The sequence below is a fragment of the Oncorhynchus tshawytscha genome, linkage group LG18 (genome assembly GCF_018296145.1).
Source record: "Oncorhynchus tshawytscha isolate Ot180627B linkage group LG18, Otsh_v2.0, whole genome shotgun sequence".
Taxonomy (NCBI): Eukaryota; Metazoa; Chordata; class Actinopteri; order Salmoniformes; family Salmonidae; genus Oncorhynchus; species Oncorhynchus tshawytscha.
Window position 1 is genome coordinate 40,509,816 of NC_056446.1, and position 27,566 is coordinate 40,537,381.

The following is a 27,566-nucleotide window of genomic DNA, read 5'->3' on the forward strand; positions in this document are numbered from 1 at the left end:
GTCAGGCCTATGGATTGTCCAAGGCCCATGTTTGTTTTTTTGACTGGTCCTCTAAGAAATGTCTCGTCTTCCTTGCACAGCTGGTGATTCTCTCACTCCAGTGCCACTGTGAGTGTACCCCCACGTGCGTTATAAAGAGATATTTTTTTATTTTACCTTTATTTAAAATAGGCAAGTCAGTTAAGAACAAATTCTTATTTTCAATGACATCCTAGGAACAGTGGGTTAACTGCCTGTTCAGGGGCAGAATGACAGATGTGTACCTTGTCAGCTCGGGGATTTCAACTTGCAACCTTCCGGTTACTAGCCCAACGCTCTAACCACTAGGCTACCCTGCTGCCCCATATGAGATTCCCTTATTCAGCACCTATGGATCTTAAACACAGCATGGAATGAAGAAGCATGCATGGCATCCAAAGTTAGAATCTCAACAACACAGGAACCTTACATGGCAAATGGTCATGTGTCTCGAGGAGTAAATGGAAATGTTTAGTTTCCCCACTTCAACCATCAATAGAGAAGGTTTCCATTGAAATTATTATGGTGCCCTGAGGGCTTATGTCCTGTGATTATGCTATGGTATAGATAACCCTATACATTGAGCTCTCAAGCCAGGTCAGTTGGTCAGTGGGACAAATAAATCTGTACCTGTGACGTTCACCAATTTGTGACTAGACTCATACTGTACACTGTTCTCTCGGAGTCTCGTCAATGGGACAAATTAATATGCATGTGATGACATTGACACCTTTGAGGGCAGAGGATGAGAGATATAGACCAGCGGTGGCTTGAGTATTGCGTAATTGCGCAATTCCCAACTGGGCCAAATGGCAACATGGGTGGAGTAATCTATAACATTCCGATAAGTGACTAATAATTTTTTTAAAGTGCAAAATGACCGACTACATAAACAAATAGCTACATCTGCAATTACTTTTGAATGCATCTGACCTTCGACTACATAACATACCTGGTTTCCGAAGACCCCGATGGAGCAAGCGGTGGACACCTCCTCCGACCCAAACCACACCGAGGCGATCTTCGACGGCATCCCAAGGATAAACACCTGCGCAAGGGAGCAACAGAACTGTCCGAGCATGGTGACTGCGAACAGGTTGGGTCTCACACTGGTCACTTTGATCCAAGTCCCCGCGCAATTCATGGCTGTAGCCACCAGCGCAATGACACGGAGCCCCTTCTTATCCAGTAGCCAGGTGACCGGGAATATGAAGGGGATGTAAGTCAACATGTATATCATAGACATCCAATCTATAGTGAAAGACTCTACACCGTAGAACCTCATGAAAATGTTGTTGATAATTCCGTACTGGATCCATTGGAACGAGTTGCAGAGAGAATACGAGCTGAATAGCAACACGATGAACCATCGCCGCTTGTATAGTTTGATGGTTTGGTTTGTATCGTCCCCGTTCTGGTTGAGTCGTATCTTGTGCTCCATGCGCACGTCCTCGCTGTCAACGGCAGACTTCATAATTGTAATTTTTTCCAGATCTAACACATTTTGATTGTCTTTGATTTCGCCATAAACCAAGGAGGGTTTTTCATTTTCGCCGCTCATGTTGAAGTTTACTAATTAAGACGGGCAAGTGAATACAATACAGACACGTATGCCTCTCTCTTATATTTTAGTGAGTGTTCGGACCAGCTTGACTATGCGACAGCTCCCAGATCTTTTGACAGTACTCTAGTTTTGGGACACAAGCCAAACCAGCTACACCACCACTCGAAGTTAACCAATCAGAAACTACAACCGACACCAATCTCTATTTGATGCCACGTTAGCAAATAAAGTAGTTTAAAGTAAAGGCATTCCCCGAGATGAACATGTGACGTTTCGGTTCGCTAAACAACCATTCAATAATTCGCTTTGCAAAGGGTAAACTAGACAAGTCACTCATAGACTACATTACAAGTAGCCTGCATAGGCGCACTTTTTCCTGTTCCCGTTGTGCGGAAGTTGACAAAACAGTAGCCTACTTTCACAAAGCAGTTCAAACTCAACAAATACAGCCCAACATTTGTTTTTAAATAATGTATGGAGATGTCATTCTGTTCAGTATCGAGCGAAGTATCAATGGGCCAGTTCGTTTTGCATGGCCAGCTGTCTCGGGTGGGTGGAGATTTTCTTTAAGGACCAATAATGGGATGGTCTAAAACAGGCGTGCCAAAGTCATTCCATGGATGGCCTATGGCCTGCGAAGGTTTTGTTTTTCCCTTTCAATTTCAGCCCAAGACCACCAGGTGTGAGGAATTCCTTACAAATTACTGACCTTAATTCATCACTCAAGTACAAGGGAAGAACGCAAAACCCACCGACACTCGGCCCTCCGTGGAATGAGTTTGACACCTTTGTTTTAAAACATTTAAACTCCGCTGAGACGGGCCACAGGGCCAAGCAAAACGAACTTTCCCAATGTAAACGCCCGTTTACGTCACCACGTAGGGCCAACCAACCCACTACCCAATGAACCCTCACTGCCGTCTGTGTTGAAATTGGGCACGACCGAGGAGGAGGAGCTACATTTTGCAACCGAACATCCGACTTTGGTTGCCGACTAAAATTATTCTACTATCAATGCCAAAATGCTATTTCTGCTGTTGGTGACATAGGCTATACAACACACTTCCACAAAGCACCATCCACTGACCCAAGATAAAATGGAACACAATACAATAGAGTAGATTACTACTATAATATGGAGCTGGAATATAATAGAATGGAATATAATAGAATAACATTGAAAATGGCACTGGAATTGGAATAGATCATGTTATGTTACATGTTCATAAAATGTAAAGCGACCATTGGTCTGAAAACATGAGGCTTCCACGCAATGTTCCCTCTAAACTTGCATGCGTTAGCAGACGTGACGTAGCCCCGAGACTGCCGCACAGCTCCCATGAGACTGCCGCACAGCTCCCATGAGACTGCCGCACAGCTCCCATGAGACGGCCGCACAGCTCCCATGAGACTGCCGCACAGCTCCCATGAGACGGCCGCAAAGCTCCCACGAGACTGCCATACAGCTCACACGAGACTGCCGTACAGCTCCCACGAGACTGCCGCTCCCACGAGACAGCTCCCACGAGACTGCCGGAGCTCCCACGAGACTGCCGGACAGCTCCCATGAGACTGCCGTACAGCTCCCACGAGACTGCCGGACAGCTCCCACGAGACTGCCGTACAGCTTCCACGAGACTGCCGCACAGCTCCCACGAGACTGCCGCAAAGCTCCCACGAGACTGCCTTACAGCTTCCATGAGACTGCCATAGAGCTCCCACGAGACTGCCAAACAGCTCCCACGAGACTGCCGTACAGCTCCCACAAGACTGCCGTACAGCTCCCATGAGACTGCAATACAGCTCCCACGAGACTGCCGCACAGCTCCCATGAGACTGCCTTACAGCTCCCACGAGACTGCCTTACAGCTCCCACGAGACTGCCGCACAGCTCCCATGAGACTGCCTTACAGCTCCCACGAGACTGCCGCTCCCACAGCTCCCACGAGACTGCCGCACAGCTCCCATGAGACTGCCGCTCCCACAGCTCCCATGAGACTGCCATACAGCTCCCATGAGACTGCCGTACAGCTCCCAGAGACTCCCACAGCTCCCAGAGACTGCCGTACAGCTCCCATGAGACTGCTGCATACAGCTCCCATGAGACTGCCATACAGCTCCCATGAGACTGCCATACAGCTCCCATGAGACTGCCACAGCAGAGACTGCCCACGAGACTGCCGCACAGCTTCAGCTCCCACTGCCTTAGACTGCCGCAAAGCTCCCACGAGACTGCCGCACAGCTCCCACGAGACTGCCGCAAAGCTCCCACGAGACTGCCTTACAGCTTCCATGAGACTGCCATAGAGCTCCCACGAGACTGCCAAACAGCTCCCACGCTCCCAGACTGCCGTACAGCTCCCATGAGACTGCCCACAAGACTGCCGCACAGCTCCCATGAGACTGCCATACAGCTCCCACGAGACTGCCGCACAGCTCCCATGAGACTGCCTTACAGCTCCCACGAGACTGCCTTACAGACTCCCCACGAGACTGCCGACTCCCACGAGACTGCCTTACAGCTCCCATGAGACTGCCTTACAGCTCCCACGAGACTGCCGCTCCCACGAGACTGCCGCACAGCTCCCACGAGACTGCCGCACAGCTCCCATGAGACTGCCGTACAGCTCCCACAGCTCCCCCATGAGACTGCCACAGCTCCCACAGCTCCCCCATGAGACTGCCATACAGCTCCCACGAGACTGCCCAGCTCCCATGAGACTGCCGAGACTGCCGCACAGCTCCCATGAGACTGCCGTACAGCTCCCACGAGACTGCCGTACAGCTCCCATGAGACTGCCATACAGCTCCCACGAGACTGCCGCACAGCTCCCATGAGACTGCCATACAGCTCCCATGAGACTGCCATACAGCTCCCATGAGACTGCCATACAGCTCCCACGAGACTGCCGCTACAGCTCCCACGAGACTGCCGCACAGCTCCCGAGACTGCCACATAGAGTGCTGAAGAAATATCTGTCCACAAAGAGAAGCAGGAGATTAAACTTCATTCAACTGTTCTTGAGTTTTCCCCTTTTTAATTAACACTATCAACGTTTTCCTTTTACTGTTGCAATTGTGATCGAATCAAACGCCAATACTAGCCACTTCGATGCAACATTCTGAAACATGAAAGATATTTTGTTGTAAGCAGAATGCATAGGAATATAATTATATTGTGAATGACTCACCACATACTCCAGACCGGTGAGGCATAGGCAGTGGTGTAAAGTACTTAAGTAAAAAATACTTGAAAGTACTACTTAAGTACTTTACTTTACTATTTATATTTTTGACTCATTTTACTTTTACTTCACTTACATTCCTTAAGAAATGTGTGTACTTTTTACATTTTCCCTGACACAAAAATGTACTCGTTATATTTTGAATGCTTAGCAGGATAGGAAAATGGTCTTATTCACTCACTTATCAAGAGAACATTCCTGGTCAACCCTACGACCTCTGATCTGGCGGACTCACTAAACACTGGCCTCATTTGTAAATTATGTCTGAGTGTTGTAGTGTGCCCCTGGCTATAGTAAATGATGTCTGAGTGTTGGAGTGTTCCCCTGGCTATAGTAAATTATGTCTGAGTGTTGGAGTGTACCCCTGGCTATCTGTAAATGATGTCTGAGTGTTGGAGTGTACCCCTAGCTATCTGTAATGATGTCTGAGTGTTGGAGTGTTCCCTGAGTGTTTGAGTGTTCCCCTGGCTATCTGTAAATGATGTCTGTGTGTTGGAGTGTTCCCCTGGCTATCTATAAATGATGTCTGAGTGTTGTAGTGTACCCCTGTCTATCTGTAAATGATGTCTGAGTGTTGGAGTGTTCCCCTGGCAATCTGTAAATGATGTCTGAGTGTTGGAGTGTGCCCCTGGCTATCTGTAAATAATGTCTGAGTGTTGGAGTGTACCCCTGGCTATCTGTAAATGATGTCTGAGTGTTTGAGTGTTCCCCTGGCTATCTGTAAATGATGTCTGAGTGTTGGAGTGTTCCCCTGGCTATCTGTAAATGATGTCTGAGTGTTGTAGTGTACCCCTGGCTATCTGTAAATGATGTCTGAGTGTTGGAGTGTTCCCCTGGCAATCTGTAAATGATGTCTGAGTGTTGGAGTGTTCCCCTGGCAATCTGTAAATGATGTCTGAGTGTTGGAGTGTTCCCCTGGCAATCTGTAAATGATGTCTGAGTGTTGGAGTGTTCCCCTGGCTATCTGTAAATGATGTCTGAGTGTTGGAGTGTTCCCCTGGCTGTCTGTAAATAATATCTGAGTGTTGGAGTGTTGTAGTGTGCCCCTGGCTATCTGTAAATAATGTCTGAGTGTTGGAGTGTACCCCTGGCTATCTGTAAATGATGTCTGAGTGTTGGAGTGTGCCCCTGGCTATCTGTAAATGATGTCTGAGTGTTGGAGTGTTCCCCTGGCTATCTGTAAATGATGTCTGAGTGTTGGAGTGTTCCCCTGGCTATCTGTAAATGATGTCTGAGTGTTGGAGTGTTCCCCTGGCTATCTGTAAATTATGTCTGAGTGTTGGAGTGTTCCCCTGGCTATCTGTAAATGATGTCTGAGTGTTGGAGTGTTCCCCTGGCTATCTGTAAATGATGTCTGAGTGTTGGAGTGTTCCCCTGGCTATCTGTAAATGATGTCTGAGTGTTGGAGTGTTCCCCTGGCTATCTGTAAATAATGTCTGAGTGTTGGAGTGTACCCCTGGCTATCTGTAAATGATGTCTGAGTGTTGTAGTGTGCCCCTGGCTATCGGTAAATTTAAAAAATAAAACAACTAGAAAATGGTGTCATATGGTTTGATTATGAATTTGAAATTATTTATACTTTTACTTTTGATACTTAAGTATATTTTAACAATTAAATTTACTTTTGGCACATAATAAGTAGATTTTAAACCAAATACTTTTGGATTTTTAGTCAAGTAGTATTTTACTGGGTGACTTTCCCTTTCTCTTGAGTCATTTTTATTACAGTATCTTTACTTTTACTCAAGTATGACAATCGGGGTACTTTTTCCACCACTGGGCACAGCCAATCAGAGCTGCAGTAGGCCTATATGAAAATAAACTATTGCCATTTATGGATCTGTGTTGTATACATTGAACTGGATTGTGTTTACAGCTGTGGTCATAAGTAGATTTGTTTGATTTCTTTTTAATTTAACCTTTATTTAACTAAGGCAAGTCAGTTAAGAACAAATTCTTATTTTACAATGACGGCCTACCCCGGTCAGAACCCTCCCCTAACCCGGACGACACTGGGCCAATTCTGCACCGCCCTACGGGACTCCCGATCACAGCCTTTTGTGACACAGCCCGGGATCGAACCAGGGTCTGTAGTGATGCCTCTACCACTGTGCCACTCGGGAGCCTTATGATGCATTTGTTTTGAGATCAAAGTGAGAGCTGCATACAGCTACATGTGCACATTGTGTTCATAATCTTTGCTGGCTGGTGAGTTATTAGCCCGGTAATATGTCATTTGTAGTCAGCAATAGGAGAGGGATTGCTTCCTACAAGAGCACATTACGTGTACATTACGTGCACATTACGCGTACATTACGTGTACATTACGTGTACATTACGTGTACATTACGTGCACATTACGCGTACATTACGTGCACATTACGTGTACATTACGTGCACATTACGTGCACATTACGTGTACATTACGTGCACATTACGTGCACATTACGTGTACATTATGTGTACATTACGTGTACATTACGTGCACATTTCTAGACATCTTTGAAAAGTAAGTCAGATAAACAGATATTTTATTTTTGTCTTAAAGGGGCAGTTTGTATTTTAAGACAGGCTTGAATAAGCTCAGTAGCCAATAGACAGAGGGGTAGTATAATTTGTCTGATTCCCTGTAATAATGGTATGGGAATAATAATTGATTTCATTTTGTAAAGAGGTTTCTTGCATCAAACAACACAACATATTCAGTCACCTCCTTGTCTGAAGGACAAGTGGATAAACAGGTTTGCATGTTTTTTTTTTCTCTCAAAGGTCTCATGGAATGTAGGCCTACATTGAACACCACACATTGGCAGCTACTATAGTCTGAATGATAGAACAGCTGTTTCCATGTTAAAATGTTATGGGATACATTTTCTCCATTGTTTTTAATGGTAGGCTACTCTGGTAGGCCTACATTAGGATCAAGCAGACACAGTAGCCTACTTGGCCACTGTTAAAACTGTAACTTAAAGCAGGTACAGCCTCAGTGTTCACAGTAAAACTGTAACTTAAAGCAGTTAGAGCCTCAGTGTTCACAGTAAAACTGTAACTTAAAGCAGGAACAGCCTCAGTGTTCACAGTAAAACTGTAACTTAAAGCAGGTACAGCCTCAGTGTTCACAGTAAAACTGTAACTTAAAGCAGTTAGAGCCTCAGTGTTCACAGTAAAACTGTAACTTAAAGCAGGTACAGCCTCAGTGTTCACAGTAAAACTGTAACTTAAAGCAGGTACAGCCTCAGTGTTCACAGTAAAACTGTAACTTAAAGCAGGTACAGCCTCAGTGTTCACAGTAAAACTGTAACTTAAATCAGGTACAGCCTCAGTGTTCATAGTAAAACTGTAACTTAAAGCAGGTACAGCCTCAGTGTTCACAGTAAAACTCTTAAGTCGACCCCCTACTTTTTCGAACATTCTGTTAAAAATCGCACAACATTTCGGCGTCCTGCTACTCATGCCAGGAATATAGTATATGCATATGATTAGTATGTGTGGATAGAAAACACTCTCACGTTTCTAAAACTGGTTAAATCACCGCTGTGACTATAACAGAGCGTCTGTTTCATCGAAAAGCGCAAGAAAAACTGATCACTGAAAAAAATATCCATGCGCCACTTGCATGTATTGTTTAAGGGGCACGAAATTAAATGGGGCCGAGATTGCAAGTCCTACAGCTTCCACCCGAGGTCACCAGTCTTGTCAATTGCCTTCTCGTTGTTTCTTGGTCAAACGAGGAAGAGAGACCACTTTCCATCCGGTCTCCGACAGGAAGTTTTGGAAGAGAGATTTCGGAAGATGATTTGAAATCGTGGAGCTATTGAATACACATCGCCTCGTGATCAATTTGATAGATTATTAACGTTTACTAATACCTAAAGTTGGATTACAAAAGTATTTCGAAGTGTTTTGTGAAAGTTTATCGTCGACTTTTTTAATTTTAAAAAATGACGTAGCGTTTTGAAACAGTGTTTTTTTCTGAATCACACAGTTTCCATAGATGGATATTTTGGGTATATATGGACCGATTTAATCGAAAAAAAGACCCAATATTGATGTTTATGGGACATATAGGAGTGCCAACAAAGAAGCTCGTCCAAGGTAATGAAAGTTTTATATTTTATTTCTGCTATTTGCGGTAGCGCCGGCTACGCTAATTCTTTTGTTTACGTCGCCTTCAGGTATTTCGGGGTGTTGCATGCTATCAGATAATAGCTTCTCATGCTTTCGCCGAAAAGCATTTTAATAATCTGACTTGTTGGCTAGATTCACAACGAGTGTAGCTTTAATTCAGTACCCTGCATGTGTGTTTTGATGAACGTTTGAGTTTTAACGAGTGCTATTAGCATTTGGCGTAGCGCATTTGCATTTGCTGATGGCTAGATGAGACGTCTGCTTCTCGGGTCGACGCAAGAGGTTAAAGCAGGTACAGCCTCAGTGTTCACAGTAAAACTGTAACTTAAAGCGGGTACAGCCTCAGTGTTCACAGTAAAACTGTAACTTAAAGCGGGTACAGCCTCAGTGTTCACAGTAAAACTGTAACTTAAAGCAGGTACAGCAACAGTGTTCACAGTAAAACTGTAACTTAAAGCAGGTACAGCCTCAGTGTTCACAGTAAAACTGTAACTTAAAGCAGGTACAGCCTCAGTGTTCACAGTAAAACTGTAACTTAAAGCAGGTACAGCCTCAGTGTTCACAGTAAAGGCACGCTGGAAGTTGCACAGAATTTTCACAATGTTTATGTTTGCCCTCAACCAGACCTGATGTTTGCTCAGGGTCGGAAAAAACATTGCTTCCACCCAAAAATTCACTATCTTGCATTTCAAAACAATTTCTAAGTTTCTATCTTTATTTTGAAATGTACAGTAAGACAGTATTTTTAAAAAAATAATCAATACAACATTCAAAGAAATTCATTTAAAAAGTACAAGCACTGATGGTAAACTAAACCTGTATTTATTTGATTTATTTATTTATTTCACCTTTATTATGTCCTGTCTCAGTACCAGTCTATAAGATAATCACTTATATCAGAGCATACAATGCATACGGTTCCTTAACAAGGCTTACCCTTAATTACTTATAGGTACACGACTCCACCTTGTGACCATTAAATAATCAGTTTTTTTTTTTAAACGAATTCAAGATGATTCGAACATAGACTCTTGAGTTAACAAAGTTATTTTCAAACTTTCACTTTAGGCAGAATGTACATGTATTTAAATCAGACTAGAAAAGCAGCTGTTTTGTGAGAAAATAGTAAAATAATGTACACATCATTGAGTAATCCAAGCTATTTGTCAATGCTCCAATCAGTCATATGCAATAGTGGTAGTCGTGAACATGAGAAATGCACACAAATAAAACTAAAGCTGGGATGATACCAGTATTGCGATATTTATTTCTATGGCAAAAAAAGGAAAACACGAACCAGATCAGATTCTTTGGTCCTTTAAAAATCTGCTGTATGTCAAATATGTTGTGATATAGCCTGGTCCTAAACCTGCTGAATGGAACATATGTTGTGATATAGCCTGGTACTAAACCTGCTGTATGGAACATATGTTGTGATATAGCCTGGTCCTAAACCTGCTGAATGGAACATATGTAGTGATATAGCCTGGTACTAAACCTGCTGTATGGAACATATGTTGTGATATAGCCTGGTACTAAACCTGCTGTATGGAACATATGTTGTGATATAGCCTGGTCCTAAACCTGCTGAATGGAACATATGTAGTGATATAGCCTGGTACTAAACCTGCTGTATGGAACATATGTTGTGATATAGCCTGGAAAATAACTACATGTTCCTAAGTTAAATCTGCTTTGTGTTTTGTTCCCTTGCCACAATACTAACAAGTATCGTGATACTAGTAGCGTCCCAGTCCTAGCGGCAAAACGTTGTAATAGGCCTATATAAATTACTTGAAACGTAAACACGGAATCATTTCATTGTTGTATAAATGTCAATAGTACAATAAAAAAATCATTCAATCATGCTGGTTTTATGTCCTGTAGATGTTGACAATTGGCATAGTCAAGGTATTGATTCTATGGTCGAGTCATACATTTGAAATTACCATCTATGTGCCTTTACACAATTCTGATCTTTTGTCATTAATTGTTTTTTTGACCAATCAGACATTTTGACAATAATTGGGCAAAAGATCCGAATTTGGCTGCCTGTGTAAAAGAAGCCTTTGTCATCTTTTAATATCAGAAAATTGTTGATCTGATGCAAAGACATCATTCATGAGTGCTGTCTGTTCCCGTTGAAACAAAGAAACCATTCATTAACTTCATCCTGTTCAAGTGTAGCCTCTTGAAACCAGACTGACCTGGTTTAGCGAGGCTAGTTCAAGTGGCTCTCTTCACCCACTATATCAAGGTCAGTAAAACCTCTCCCGCTTCTCTTCAGCACCCCCTGGTGGTCGGTGGTGATCAGTGCTGGAAGTGCGACACAGCGATACTGTGCTGGTGGTGGAAGACATTGCTCCCGTGATGGTGGGGGGAGACAGAGTGATGATGGGGGGAGTAGATGAGGTCCGGGGTCATCTGGGGGGGCAGGCCAGTGCAGAGAGGCTCATGGGTAGTCAGGACAGAGGAGAGATACTTGGCTTCTTCTTTGAGTTTCTTCACCTCCTTCCTCAGAGCCGCGTTCTCCTTCTCCAGGTTCTCACTCTCCTGAAGCAAAAGGAACCAATCAGTCAATGAAATGTACTAAAGGCCCTTTTACATCACTAGGTATTACAAAGTGCTTTACAGTAACCCAGCCTGCTTTACAGTAATCCAGCCTGCTTTACAGTAACTCAGCCTGTTTTACAGTAACTCAGCCTGATTTGCAGTAACCCAGCCTGCTTTACAGTAACTCAGCCTGCTTTACAGTAACTCAGCCTGCTTTACAGTAACCCAGCCTGCTTTACAGTAACTCAGCCTGCTTTACAGTAACTCAGCCAACTTTACAGTAACCCAGCCTGCTTTACAGTAACTCAGCCTGATTTACAGTAACCCAGCCTGCTTTACAGTAACTCAGCCTGCTTTACAGTAACCCAGCCTGCTTTACAGTAACTCAGCCTGATTTACAGTAACTCAGCCTGCTTTACAGTAACTCAGCCTGCTTTACAGTAACTCAGCCTGCTATACAGTAACTCAGCCTGATTTACAGTAACTCAGCCTGCTTTACAGTAACTCAGCCTGCTTTACAGTAACCCAGCCCGCTTTACAGTAACCCAGCCTGCTTTACAGTAACTCAGCCTGCTTTACAGTAACTCAGCCTGATTTACAGTAACTCAGCCTGATTTACAGTAACTTAGCCTGCTTTACAGTAACCCAGCCTAGACCCCAAAGAGCAAGCTGCAGCAGGAACTAGACTCAGTGAAGGCCCATTTCTTCTTTGGAATCAGTCAAACTTGAATCAATAAATGAATGAAGCTAATGACCTCATAATCAAATGGCCGCAACTGAAATTGCAGTATGAATTCTTCTCTGTACAGTGAAAGTACACAATTCAACTGTTTTGTGGCTCTGCTATGCTGAATACCAATGACCTGTATGGTTCGACCATAGGTTACAACTCAGGCCATCGTTGAATTTTTTTTTTTTTTAAGTTATCATCCGTCTCTCTAACTTCAGCTTTGGTGGGAAAAATAATTCAAAAGAAAAATCCACCACCCCCCCTTGCTGCTGTCGTTCATTTGTTCATTCAAATAATCTTCATATCTTTTTTTTTTTTTGTGCAGAAAGACGTTGTTCTTCTGAACTTCCATCATCAGATCTGGTTAGATTTCAGTGTCAATGACCTTTGTGAAAACCCAGTATGTGGGTGGTGCTGTGGTGGTGGTTGTTAGATCCAGTCTAAGTCATTATTCTATGTAAAACACCTGGTCTAGTTCTGAGAGACGGCTTATTCACCAGCTCAGGCTTCCTCACAGAGCGTATTAGGGAGGATGGACCAATGATGGCTCAGCTCAGGCTTCCTCACAGACCGTATTAGGGAGGATGGACCAATGATGGCTCAGCTCAGGCTTCCTCACAGAGCGTATTAGGGAGGATGGACCAATGATGGCTCAGCTCAGGCTTCCTCACAGAGTGTATTAGGGAGGATGGACCAATGATGGCTCAGCTCAGGCTTCCTTGCAGAGCGTATTAGGGAGGATGGACCAATGATGGCTCAGCACAGGCTTCCTTGCAGAGCGTATTAGGGAGGATGGACCAATGATGGCTCAGCACAGGCTTCCTTGCAGAGCGTATTAGGGAGGATGGACCAATGATGGCTCAGCTCAGGCTTCCTCACAGAGCGTATTAGGGAGGATGGACCAATGATGGCTCAGCACAGGCCTCCTTGCAGAGCGTGTTAGGCTAAGCATATTTTGTGGTTTTATGGGTTTTGTCAACTCGTTTAACAAACAGGAAGTTGAATTTTCCCTCACTGTGACACGTTTCCTGTTTCCTGAGTAGTAGTCTCTCTCGCTCTCTCTCTCACTCTCTCCTGTGTAAATGAGGTTTAGTAGTAAACCGTGGGTAGGAGGGGAGAGAACGGCTGTCATTTCTGGTAAAGGACCCGTGTCAGTGGGTTGTTGGCCTTAAGTGACGTGAGCACTGGGGTTTACCCAGGCCTGTCTCTGACAGGAAGGCCACACTGCGCAACACTCTCTATCTTCCCTCCTCTAACCCTGGCCTTTTCTGTCTAACTTGTTTTGTTTCCCGACATCGCTGGGAGTAAAAGGCCATCATCATCCCACGAACACGCAGAGCTCATGTCTGACAGCATGATCATCTGGCCCTGTGCAGGCCCACACTGTAATGGAACATCTACACATGTACCTGAGGACCTCAGAGGAAAAAGACAACAGAGAAAAAAATACAATGTTGAATTGTTGTAGATTAACAAAATTGTCTTTCTAAAACCACTGGAGAAAAAAAAAAACGATGTCCTACCGGCATTCTATTAAATACAGATATTTTCTCCAGAGTTTGAGATGTCTTCTAGCAGCTCTAAATACATTGATTTTCATTTTGACACCATAGACCTTATGAAGAAAGCATCCTCAGCAGAACCGCATGGTGTCCCCATTAATAAACTCGACTCTCTTCAGCAACACTAACCGCTAAGACTAACATGTATTTGTAGCTTCTACAAATGGAAATAGGTGTTCTTTACTAGACTCTGCCAAGCGATAGAAGTGAAAGTCAATGACTAAAAGCTAGCCAGTCAATGAACAGAAAGAGACGTTGAAATTAAAGTGATTGTGTGCTTTTCACTTTGACTATTACCTGAAATATCTCCAGTCACGTGTTGTATTACTGCTGCTCATGTGCATCCCAAATAACACAGTATTCCTCTTTGAAGTGCACTACTTTTTGACCAGAGCCCTGGTATAAAGTAGTGCACTACGTAGGGAATAGGGTGCCATTTATTACCAACGGATATTAACATTCAGTGTAATGATCATTAGTGCTGGTCAGTGGGTTTCTGACGCCCACGTGTGATAATGAATACTCAGTATCGCAGCAATCCCACACAGGCAGAGATATGGCCACGTTTGTATCCCAAATGCACCCTATTCTCTATTTAGTGCACCAGGGCTCATAGGTATCACCATCAGAAGTAGGTCACTATATAGGGAATATGGTGCCATTTGGGATGAACCCTAAGTGATGAGCCCAACAGAAGCCATGATGACACATCACCACATGGTCCATCAGCGCTTTGTCAATATCATCTCATACTGACCAACACTGACCAACAGCGACCAACACAGACCAACACTGACCAACACCGACAAACACTGACCAACACCGACAAACACTGACCAACACTGACCAACACAGACCAGCATCGACCAACACTGACCAACATTGACCAACACCAACCAACACAGACCAACACTGACCAACACAGACCAACACTGACCAACACAGACCAACACTGACCAACACCAACCAACACTGACCAACACCAACCAATACAGATCAACATCAACCAACACAGATCAACACCAACCAACACAGACCAACACCGACCAACACAGACCAACACCAACCAACACAGACCAACACCAGACCAACACCAAAACGACCAACACAGACCAACACAGACCAACACAGACCAACACAGACCAACACAGACCAACACAGACCAACACAGACCGACACAGACCAAACCAACCAACACAGACCAACACAGACCAACACAGACCAACACAGACCAACACAGACCAACATCAGACCAACACAGACAACCCAGACACAGACCAACACAGACCAACACCAACCAACACAGACCAGCATGACCAACACCGACCAGCATCGACCAACACAGACCAACACAGACCAACACAGACCAGACCAACACAGACCAACATCAACCAACACCAACATCAACCAACACTGACCAACACCAAACATCACCAACACAGACCAACACTGACCAACACTGACCAACATCAACCAACACAGACCAGCATGACCAACACAGACCAACACCGACCAACACTGACCAACATCAACCAACACAGACCAGCATCACCAACACTGACCAACACAGACCAACACAGACCAACACCAACCAACACAGACCAACACAGACCAAAACCCAACCAACAACACAGACCAACACAGACCAACACAGACCAAAACACCAACACAAACACAGACCAACACACAGACCAACAGACCAAAACCGACCAACACAGACCAACACAGACCAACACAGACCAACATCAACCAACACAGACCAACACTGACCAACACCAACCAACACAGACCAGCATCGACCAACACAGACCAACACTGACCAACATCAACCAACACAGACCAGCATCGACCAACACTGACCAACATCAACCAACACAGACCAACACCGACCAACACAGACCAACACAGACCAGCATTGACCAACACAGACCAACATCAACCAACACAGACCAACATCAACCAACACTGACCAACATCAACCAACACAGACCAACATCCACCAACACAGACCAACACTGACCAACACTGACCAACATCAACCAACACAGACCAGCATCGACCAACACAGACCAACACAGACCAACACCGACCAACACTGACCAACATCAACCAACACAGACCAGCATCGACCAACACTGACCAAGACAGACCAACACTGACCAACATCAACCAACACAGACCAACACCGACCAACACAGACCAACACTGACCAACATCAACCAACACAGACCAGCATCAACCAACAAAGACCAACACCGACCAACACAGACCAACACCGACCAACACTGACCAACACTGACCAACACAGATTTCCAACAACACAGCTTTTTCTTTATAACCTTATCATAGTGGATCACTGGGGAAAGGACTTGAAGGACTTGAAAATAAAGCTTTGCTGAGTTCCCCCGGCCTAATAAATCAATAATCAGTAAATCAATAATCAGCCTGGGTGTCTGATTACCGCATAACCAGTCTGTTCCTGACTTGTGGTAGCCTGAGTGCCAGTCTGTTTGTGCTATCATGCCCGTAGTAGCCTGAGTGCCAGTCTGTTTGTGCTATCATGCCCGTAGTAGCCTGAGTGCCAGTCTGTTTGTGCTATCATGCCTGTAGTAGCCTGAGTGCCAGTCTGTTTGGGCTATCACGCCCAGTCCTTGCTTGGCTTGACAATGAGCAATGGAGTTGGCAACAGATCTGGGACCAGGCTATTGAAGGAGACAACAGATCTGGGACCAGGCTATTGAAGGAGACAACAGATCCGGGACCAGGCTATAGAAGGAGACAATAGATCTGGGACCAGGCTATAGAAGGAGACAACAGATCTGGGACCAGGCTATAGAAGGAGACAACAGATCTGGGACCAGGCTATAGAAGGAGACAACAGATCTGGGACCAGGCTATAGAAGGAGACAACAGATCTGGGACCAGGCTATAGAAGGAGACAACAGATCTGGGACCAGGCTATAGAAGGAGACAACAGATCTGGGACCAGGCTATAGAAGGAGACAACAGATCTGGGACCAGGCTAGTTTGCAACTTCACCATGCCGGATTTGGGAACACTGCATGTGTGGAGTCTGTATTTATTTCATTCAGGCCACAACCGACTCACTGCTAGTTTGACAAGTCCAGTTGTACTGGATATGGTGCCACACATTTGGTCTGGTGGATTGCATTGTGGGTAGTCATCCTAACTCATTAGCCAGACATGGTGCACGCCTCAGTGTATTGCATTATGGGTAGTCGTCCTAACTAATTAGCCAGACATGGTGCACGCCTCAGTGTATTGCATTGTGGGTAGTCATCCTAACTCATTAGCCAGACATGGTGCACGCCTCAGTGTATTGCATTGTGGGTAGTCATCCTAACTCATACACTGAGTTAGCCATAGCCAGACATGGTGCACGCTGGCTAACTCATAGCCAGACATGGTGCACGCCTCAGTGTATTGCATTATGGGTAGTCGTCCTAACTAATTAGCCAGACATGGTGCACGCCTCAGTGTATTGCATTGTGGGTAGTCGTCCTAACTCATTAGCCAGACATGGTGCACGCCTCAGTGTATTGCATTGTGGGTAGTCATCCTAACTCATACACTGAGTTAGCCATAGCCAGACATGGTGCACGCTGGCTAACTCATAGCCAGACATGGTGCACGCCTCAGTGTATTGCATTGTGGGTAGTCATCCTAACTCATAGCCAGACATGGTGCACGCCTCAGTGTATTGCATTGTGGGTAGTCGTCCTAACTCATAGCCAGACATGGTGCACGCCTCAGTGTATTGCATTGTGGGTAGTCATCCTAACTCATAGCCAGACATGGTGCACGCCTCAGTGTATTGCATTGTGGGTAGTCGTCCTAACTCATTAGCCAGACATGGTGCATGCCTCAGTGTATTGCATTGTGGGTAGTCATCCTCACCAGGTGTAGACTGTCTGCCTTCTGGGTCTGTCTCATCCTGCTCTTCTGGGCAGCGATACGATTCTTCTCTCTTCTCATTACTTTCTTTATGTTGTCTGAGGAGCCCTGGGGAGAGACACGGGGCAGTCATCTTCCTGACAGGACACTAACTGTTGCTCACCCTAACTAACTAACTAACTAACTAACTAACTAACTAACTAACTAACTAACTAGCTAACTGACTAACTAACTAACTGACTGACTAACTGACTAACTAACTAACTGACTAACTAACTAACTGACTGACTGACTAACTGACTAACTAACTAACTAACTGACTGACTAACTGACTAACTAACTAACTGACTAACTCACTAACTCACTAACTAACTAACTCACTAACTAACTAACTAACTAACTTACACTAATGGGTGGAATATTAGGTTTCATTCTAGTATACAGTAGATATTGTAGATTGAACATGTATAACAATGTTTAGACAGTTCTAGGATGAGACATCTCTTTGGTGCATGACTTGACTGACGCAGCATTTCTACATAGCTGAGTTATTCTGATACCATGACAACTGAAGTATTCAGGACATGAAACCAGGCGTGATCTGAGACCACGCCGACCCGACCCAACCCAACCCAACGATGCAATATTGCAATGTTAAGTCTATCAGCTCATCCTTTCATCGAACGGCCTTGATTCCCAGAACACACCGGAATTTACAAACAACTGTCGCCAAGGAAACTCCTCATTGTTGTCATGAACAAATCTACATTTCAGCATGATTCTACGTTTGTACATGATTCTAAATATCTGCTTAATTCTACATTTCAATCTAAAGCAAAATACTACCGAAGAAAGACGCCCAGTCGTAAACGATCATCCAGACCAGCCAAAGCATGTCATTCAACAAGCCATTGAGAGATGACAGTTGAAAGTGACCAGAGTAAAGACAAGACGAGTGATAACCGCATACAGAGCATAACGATAGAGTACGATTGGGATGATTACTACTCCTCGACAATACGTTACTGAAAATGTGACTATAATGCCCCACGTCCCAATGATAACACTTCATAACTAAATAAAGGCTAGAAAGAGAGAGAGAAGGTAATAAATAGTCAAAAGAGATGTCCTTACCCGCCTGCTGCCCGCTGGCGAAGGAGACTTGGTGTAATTGGAGTCATCGCTGTCAGAGCCGTGAGCCATAGCCAACCACGTTGCCCCAAACCCTGTGCCTCTCACCACTTCTGCTTTTTATTTGTGTGTGTGTCGCTGTGTGTGTGTTCAGACAGAGTGTGCTAAGCTGTCGCTGTGTGTGTGTGTTCAGACAGAGTGTGCTAAGCTGTTGCTGTGTGTGTGTGTGTTCAGACAATGTGCTAAGCTGAACCTGGTTGGTCGCTTAATGAGAAAGAACTTCTCTCTCTCACTCTCTCTATTCTCACGCTCTCTCTCTACCTCTCTCTATATATACCTCTCTCTCTCTCTCTCTCTCGCTCTACCTCTCTCTATATATATATACCTCTCTCTCTCTCTCCCTCTCGCTCTACCTCTCTCTCTATATATATATACCTCTCTCTCTCTCTCTCTCTCTCTCTACCTCTCTCTATATATATACACCTCTCTCTCTCTATATATATATATATACCTCTCTCTCTCTCTCTTTCCTTCCTACCTTCCTTCCTTCCTCTCCTCTCTCTCTCTACTATATACCTCTCTCTCTCCCGCCTGCCCTCCTTCCTTCCTCTCTATCTCTCTCTCTCTCACACACACACACACACACACACACACACACACACACACACACACACACACACACACACACACACACACACACACACACACACACACTTCACCACCACAAACACTTCACATACTTCACTCACACACACACTCTCTTACACACACACACACACACACACACAAACACACACACATACCCTCCTTCACAAACACACACACATACACACACATCACACACTCACACACACACACACACACACACACACACACACACACACACACACAAACACACACACATACACACACACACACACACACACACACACACACAAACACACACACATACACACACGCACACACACACACTGTGTCTGCCTAATTATCAGACAGCGTCTGTTGCGGTTTCTGGTTAAAAAAAAAATGATATATATATATATAAAAAAAACTGGGTTATTGACACCAAACTGGAAGTCACATGACCCTTGGAAAGTTTGCACCTATAGGGGCATATGTACTACCAAGCAAACCCCCACAGGAAGTCCATTCTTCTGTTTACAAAGGGGAATGCATCATATTATCAGTAAATGGACTGATATTAGCCCGTCTGGAATATTAGAAGGTAGAACGCTAGAATGAGACACTTATGCGCAGACCAGCCAAAGCATGCGCAGACCAGCTGGCCGGTGTGTTTACGGACATATTCAATCAATCCCTATACCAGTCTGCTGTTCCCACATGCTTCAAGAGGGCCACCATTGTTCCTGTTCCCAAGAAAGCTAAGGTAACTGAGCTAAACGACTACCGCCCCGTAGCACTCACATCCGTCATCATGAAGTGCTTTGAGAGACTAGTCAAGGACCATATCACCTCCACCCTACCTGACACCCTAGACCCACTCCAATTTGCTTACCGCCCAAATAGGTCCACAGACGATGCAATCTCAACCACACTGCACACTGCCCTAACCCATCTGGACAAGAGGAATACCTATGTGAGAATGCTGTTCATCGACTACAGCTCGGCATTCAACACCATAGTACCCTCCAAGCTCGTCATCAAGCTCGAGACCCTGGGTCTCGACCCCGCCCTGTGCAACTGGGTTCTGGACTTCCTGACGGGCCGCCCCCAGGTGGTGAGGGTAGGCAACAACATCTCCTCCCCGCTGATCCTCAACACTGGGGCCCCACAAGGGTGCGTTCTGAGCCCTCTCGTGTACTCCCTGTTCACCCACGACTGCGTGGCCATGCACGCCTCCAACTCAATCATCAAGTTTGCGGACGACACAACAGTGGTAGGCTTGATTACCAACAACGACGAGACGGCCTACAGGGAGGAGGTGAGGGCCCTCGGAGTGTGGTGTCAGGAAAATAACCTCACACTCAACGTCAACAAAACTAAGGAGATGATTGTGGACTTCAGGAAACAGCAGAGGGAACACCCCCATCCACATCGATGGCACAGTAGTGGAGAGGGTAGCAAGTTTTAAGTTCCTCGGCATACACATCACAGACAAACTGAATTGGTCCACTCACACAGACAGCATCGTGAGGAAGGCGCAGCAGCGCCTCTTCAACCTCAGGAGGCTGAAGAAATTCGGCTTGTCACCAAAAGCACTCACAAACTTCTACAGATGCACAATCGAGAGCATCCTGGCGGGCTGTATCACCGCCTGGTATGGCAACTGCACCGCCCTCAACCGTAAGGCTCTCCAGAGGGTAGTGAGGTCTGCACAATGCATCACCGGGGCAAACTACCTGCCCTCCAGGACACCTACACCACCCGATGCTACAGGAAGGCCATAAAGATCATCAAGGACATCAACCACCCGAGCCACTGCCTGTTCACCCCGCTGTCATCCAGAAGGCGAGGTCAGTACAGGTGCATCAAAGCTGGGACCGAGAGACTGAAAAACAGCTTCTATCTCAAGGCCATCAGACTGTTAAACAGCCACCACTAACATTGAGTGGCTACTGCCAACACACTGTCAATGACACTGACTCTACTCCATCCACTTTAATAATGGGAATTGATGGGAAATGATGTAAATATATCACTAGCCACTTTAAACAATGCTACCTTATATAATGTTACTTACCCTACATTATTCATCTCATATGCATACGTAGATACTGTGCATACGTAGATACTATAGATACTCTATATCATCGACTGCATCCTTATGTAATACATGTATCACTAGCCACTTTAACTATGCCACTTGGTTTACATACTCATCTCATATGTATATACTGTACTCGATATCATCTACCGTATCTTGCCTATGCTGCTCTGTACCATCACTCATTCATATATCCTTATGTACATATTCTTTATCCCCTTACACTGTGTTTAAGACAGTAGTTTTTTTTTTGGAATTGTTAGTTAGATTACTTGTTCGTTATTACTGCATTGTCGGAACTAGAAGCACAAGCATTTCGCTACACTCGCATTAACATCTGCTAACCATGTGTATGTGACAAATAAAATTTGATTTGATTTGATTACCAGTGGAGGCTGCTGAGGGGAGGACGGCTCATAATAATGGCTGGAACGAAGCGAATGGAATGGCATCAATCACACGGAAACCACGGAAACCATGGAAACCATGTTGTTTGATACCATTCCACTGATTCCACTCCAGCCATTACCACAAGCCCGTCCTCCCAAATTATTGGTGCCACCAACCTCCTGTGTCATTTAAACCCAGTTTCATAGATCGGGATGGTGATTTATGAAATGACAATAACAGCAATTAAATTGACCAGGAATTTGAAGAAATCTAATTGTTCCATATTAGATACAAATATTTATCCTGGTCCCAGATCTGTTTTGTGCTCTTGTACACTCCACCGTGGAGCACAAAACAGATCTGGGACCAGGATAAATATTTGTAAATATAAATAAATATAAGCACAGATCTGACAGCAGCCTAACACATACTGGCTTTAAGAAGAAGAAGGATGGGCATTTGTTTACCTGCTAACAGCATCGAGCACAGTGTAGTTTAGACACACACTTACCATGGATGACTGGGTCTTCACACATTTGCACATAGCTTTGGGGTTTCCTCCAGCCTACTCGACTCCTAGCTCAGCAGCCACTTCACCAGCTGTAGGGGGATAGTCACAAGGTGGTGAACCTTGGAGTTTCCACAGGCCTACACAACTCCTATCTCAGCAGCCACTTCACCAGCTGTAGGGGGATAGTCACAAGGGGGGTGAGACCTAGCATGCATTCCAAACGACACCCTATTTTCCATTTATAGTGCCACTACGTTTGACCAGGGCCCCTATGGACCCTATGAATCTCGGTCTAAAGTAGTGCACTATAAAGGGAATAGGGTGCCATAGGGCTCTGGTCTAAAGTAGTGCACTATAAAGGGAATAGGGTGCCATAGGGCTCTGGTTAAAAGTAGTGCACTATAAAGGGAATAGGGTGCCATAGGGCCCTGGTTAAAAGTAGTGTACTATAAAGGGAATAGGGTGCCATAGGGCCCTGGTTAAAAGTAGTGCACTATAAAGGGAATAGGGTGCCAGTTTTGGAGATGAGACCCAGTCAACCATCCAGGTATGTATGAGAAGAACTAGTGGGGCTCCCCACATCCCTTCCCCCCCAAAAAAACTCCTCTCTGCTTTACTGTAATGGGCAATGTGTAAGGTAACCAACTGGAAGCCATGTAGATGCTTAAAGTCAGGAAATTTTGGGGGGCAAATTTCAGATATTTTTTTATTTCAAAATGTACCGTGTCTATGATCAGAGTACAGAGTACAGTGGTAAATACTGGAATGTGTGTGTGTGTGTGTGTGTGTGTGTGTGTGTGTGTGTGTGTGTGTGTGTGTGTGTGTGTTTGAGCTTGCTGTTACTGTGTATTTCATCAGAAAGCTACAATACTGTATGTTCTACTGTCCTTTAGTCTAGTACACATGGCAACATGTAACCTGCTCTTCATAATGTGTCCACTATTTTGAAGTTATAGCATAACTTACCCTAACCATAACTTACCCTAACCCTAACCATAACTTAACCCTAACCATAACTTACCCTAACCATAACTTACCCTAACCATAACTTAACCCTAAACATAACGTACCCTAACCATAACTTAACCCTAACCATAACTTACCCCTAACCATAACTTAACCCTAACCATAACTTACCCTAACCATAACTTACCCTAACCATAACTTAACCCTAACCATAACTTAACCCTAAAAATAACTTACCCTAACCATAACTTAACCCTAACCCTAACCATAACTTAACCCTAACCATTACTTACCCTAACCATAACTTACCCTAACCATGACTTAACCCTAACCATAACTTACCCTAACCATAACTTAACCCTAACCATAACTTAACCCTAAACATAACTTACCCTAACCATAACTTACCCTAACCCTAACCATAACTTAACCCTAACCATTACTTACCCTAACCATAACTTACCCTAACCATAACTTAACCCTAACCATAACTTAACCCTAACCATAACTTACCCTAACCATAACTTAACCCTAACCATAACTTAACCCTAACCATAACTTACCCTAACCATAACTTACCCTAACCATAACTTACCCTAACCATAACTTAACCCTAACCATAACTTACCCTAACCATAACTTAACCCTAACCATAACTTACCCTAACCATAACTTAACCCTAACCATAACTTACCCTAACCATAACTTACCCTAACCATAACTTAACCCTAACCATAACTTAACCCTAACCATAACTTACCCTAACCATAACTTAACCCTAACCATAACTTAACCCTAAACATAACTTACCCTAACCATAACTTACCCTAACCATAACTTAACCCTAACCATCATTTACCCTAACCATAACTTAACCCTAACCATAACTTACCCAAAACATAACTTACCCTAACCATAACTTAACCCTAACCATAACTTACCCTAACCATAACTTAACCCTAACCATAACTTACCCAAAACATAACTTACCCTAACCATAACTTACCCTAACCATAACTTAACCCTAACTATAACTTACCCTAACCATAACTTACCCTAACCATAACGTATCCCTAACCATAGGGCTAGGACATCCGGCTGGCAGAGTGTGCTAAAGCAGTGAATAAAACAAACTTAGGGAGGAGGCTTCTAATGTTAACATGCATGAAACCAAGGCTTTTACGGTTACAGAAGTCAACAAATGAGAGCGCCTGGGGAATGGGAGTAGAGCTGCAGGGCCTGGATTAACCTGTACATCACCAGAGGAACAGAGGAGGAGTAGGATAAGGGTAAGGCTAAAAGAACTGGTCATCTAGTACGTTCGGAACAGAAAGTCAAAGGAGCAGGTTTCTGGGCGCGGTAGAATATATACAAGGTATAATGTACAGACAAAGGTATGGTAGGATGTGAATACAGTGGAGGTAAACCTAGGCATTGAGTGACGATGAGAGAGATATTGTCTCTAGACACATAATTTAAAGCAGGTGAGGTCACCGCATGTGTGGGGCGTGGAACTAAAGGATTAACTAAGGCATATTGAGCCTTTCTTGGCCTATGGATGAGTTTTACTCTAGCTTCAACATAAGTGAAAACAGTAATTGGTGGTTGTTTTGGTGAATTTATCATCCATAAAATGTAAAGCAGTTATAATAATGCTCTGATATATTTCTTCGATAAAAATACATTATTATTTTTTCTTTATTTAACCATGATTTAACTAGGCAAGTCATTAAATGGTCTATTGAGCTATAAGCCCAACTCTTATGGTAGTTATGGCAATTCGAATGGTAGACTATGATGATGTTGAATGTATTTGTACAGAGTACACAAATGTGAAAGATTAATCAGAGATAATAATTGTTTAAAAACTATGTGGATTAATGTGGGACATACTCTTTCAAAATGTCAGAAGGAACTTCTTATTTAATAAACCTTTATTTACTTGGCATTTCGGTAGAAATATTTAAATAACAGAACAAGCCAACGCCTTACGGTAAATTATTGGCTTTCATCCGGGCATCTGAATGTCCACATGGGGAGGGGCTATAAACCACCTTTGGATGGTTCAATAACCAATCAAAAAACATGTTGTGATATTCAACTCCCTACAAGGTTTGGATACTTAATTGCACCCACCTGGTGTCCCAGGTTTAAATCAGGCCTTGATTAGAGGGGAACAATTGGGGAGAAAAGCAGCAAAATTGGCTTCGAGGTCCAGAGTTGAGTTTGAGGGATATAGACGATCATCCACCAAACCAACAAATAGAAGTCAACGGTCAAATAGCGCCCCCTTTTGGATATTTTAAGTAATTCTAAGTAATTCTGATTTTTAAACCTTCATTCCAGTAGGAGGCAATATAGATACGGTAGAAAAGGTCCGTGTGAACGCTGTCTTTCCATAAAAAAAAACGTTATTTCAGTAGTTTAATGAGCTGAAAAACAGAAAACAATGACAGTTATACTAGTCACATTGGTAAGGCCGTCTAAGGAGGGCTGCACCGGACCAGGTCTGAAACGAAACGGAGCGTTTCACACACAGCTCCATTTACTTTACACACGTTCAAACTCGAAGAAATAATACATATTTTGCCCCCCGTTTAACAGCTCAAAAAGACTGTGTCCCGCTGTATTGCTCAGGCTGCACTACAGCGTCTATTCACAGGCGCGATCCCACTACTGAGCGGCACGGGGGCTTTGGCCTGCTCCGTTTCCGACCTGGGCCGGTGCACCCCTCCTTAGACGACCTGGTGGTCCAGGGCTCCCCCAGGAGCACCATATCGATACCGAACTTAGTGCGGACACCCGATCGGCATAGTCCACTGGAGCTCAGAACTCCTGAGCTCAAACGATCCGCCAGCCTAAGCCTCCCAGCAACTTGGATTACAGGCGCACGCCACTGCGCCCGGCGAGAAACAAAAGGATTTTTAGGGCATTTAAAGTTAAATTCGTGACGTCACACAATTCGTCACATGACTTCCTGTGTGGTCTCTGGCGCCGTCCTGTGATTATAAAATTGTTTGCAATCATTTCGAATACAGCACTTTCATGTTTCATGGTTATTTGAATTGTATTCCTACTTGAAAAGTCAATAAATATGTCCTGGTTATTTCATGGACTGCAAATGAATAAAGAAATTTGATACAGAGATTTATAACCCTAGCCAGACAGACTTTTAATAGCTACCATGTTGGATTTCTGACTACATCTGGTGGTTATAGCCTTATCTCATGCCCACAGGTTCACACTGAATCCATGAGTTTAGTTTACTTTTACATGATTAAACACGCTTTTCAGTATAAATTGTTTTCAACTGTAGTGTCCTTGCTCAGCTCCTGTTATGTTTGCACTTCAGGCAATATTCAGATAAATTGGAAAGAATGACCTACCCAGCAGTGAATCATCCATCTGGAATCAAGCCTACAGGACATACACTCAACTGAACCAAATGTGTACACATTCTCTTACTACAGAGCACCACTAGCTGAGAATCTAATTGCAGAGAGTTCCGTGTTTTGTCTGAACATGTCCCCTTGTTTTCCTGTAAACATTACGTAATGTTCCACATAGGGTTGAAATATTACGTTAACTTTGCCAAAATTCCTAGGTTTTCAAGAAATTCTGTTTGGAGGAGTCTATAAAGGGCTGAACATATGAAACCAAGCCATTCTTCAGTAAAAAGGCCCTCTAATGTCTGCCTGAACAGGCCTAGTTGTATCAAATCCACCAACTTGAAGGACTTTATCATTCTGTTTTTAACGTAACATTGTAGCACATTTGTACACTTGTCCCAAACGGCACACCCCAGACGTGTCCCAAACGGCACACCCTAGATGTGTCCCAAACAGCACCCTGTTCCCTATATATAGTGCACTACTTTTGACCAGTGACCCATGAGCTCGCTGTATTTCTCAGGCTGGACTACAGCGTCTATTCACGGGCGCGATCCCACTACTGAGCGGCACGGTGGCTTTGGCCTGCTCCGTTTCCGACCTGGGCCGGTGCACCCCTCCTTAGACGACCTGGTGGTCACCGGCTCCTCCAGGTCAGACACCATGTGGTGAATAGGATGGGACACATCCTGTGCCAGTTATGATTATAAGAGTCTGTTATCTCACATGGGAAACTTTA

General features: G+C 44.3%; 2 protein-coding genes across 9 annotated transcripts in view; both read right to left on the reverse strand.

The window, feature by feature from the left end:
* The window catches only part of flvcr2b (FLVCR heme transporter 2b), a 58,620-nt gene extending 56,156 nt beyond the window's left edge, over positions 1–2,464 (reverse strand). For 3 of the 6 annotated variants that reach the window (XM_042301072.1, XM_042301070.1, XM_042301075.1), the window contains exon 1: positions 971–2,463. In XM_042301072.1, coding sequence (XP_042157006.1) covers positions 971–1,579 — 609 coding nt within the window. In that variant the 5' untranslated portion in view covers positions 1,580–2,463. Of the gene's footprint in view, positions 1–970 lie in introns of all 6 variants that reach the window. The other 3 variants (XM_042301073.1, XM_042301071.1, XM_042301074.1) reach the window with 2 other exon arrangements.
* Positions 2,465–9,649: 7,185 nt separating this feature from the next.
* batf (basic leucine zipper transcription factor, ATF-like) lies at positions 9,650–27,540 on the reverse strand. Of its 3 annotated transcripts, XM_042301077.1 has the most exons (4): positions 26,825–27,540; positions 22,473–22,644; positions 17,719–17,823; positions 9,650–11,508 (listed from the first exon to the last, which is right to left on the reverse strand). In XM_042301077.1, exons 2-4 carry the CDS (start codon positions 22,503–22,505, stop codon positions 11,266–11,268), a joined length of 381 nt encoding a protein of 126 aa, XP_042157011.1. In that variant the 5' UTR covers positions 22,506–22,644; positions 26,825–27,540; the 3' UTR covers positions 9,650–11,265. The 3 variants fall into 3 exon arrangements, with proteins under 3 accessions (XP_042157011.1, XP_024260562.1, XP_024260561.1); XM_024404794.2 differs by lacking the exon at positions 26,825–27,540 and having other exon boundaries at positions 22,473–22,769; XM_024404793.2 differs by lacking the exons at positions 22,473–22,644; positions 26,825–27,540 and adding an exon at positions 18,850–19,204.
* Between the last annotated feature and the right edge of the window lie 26 nt (positions 27,541–27,566).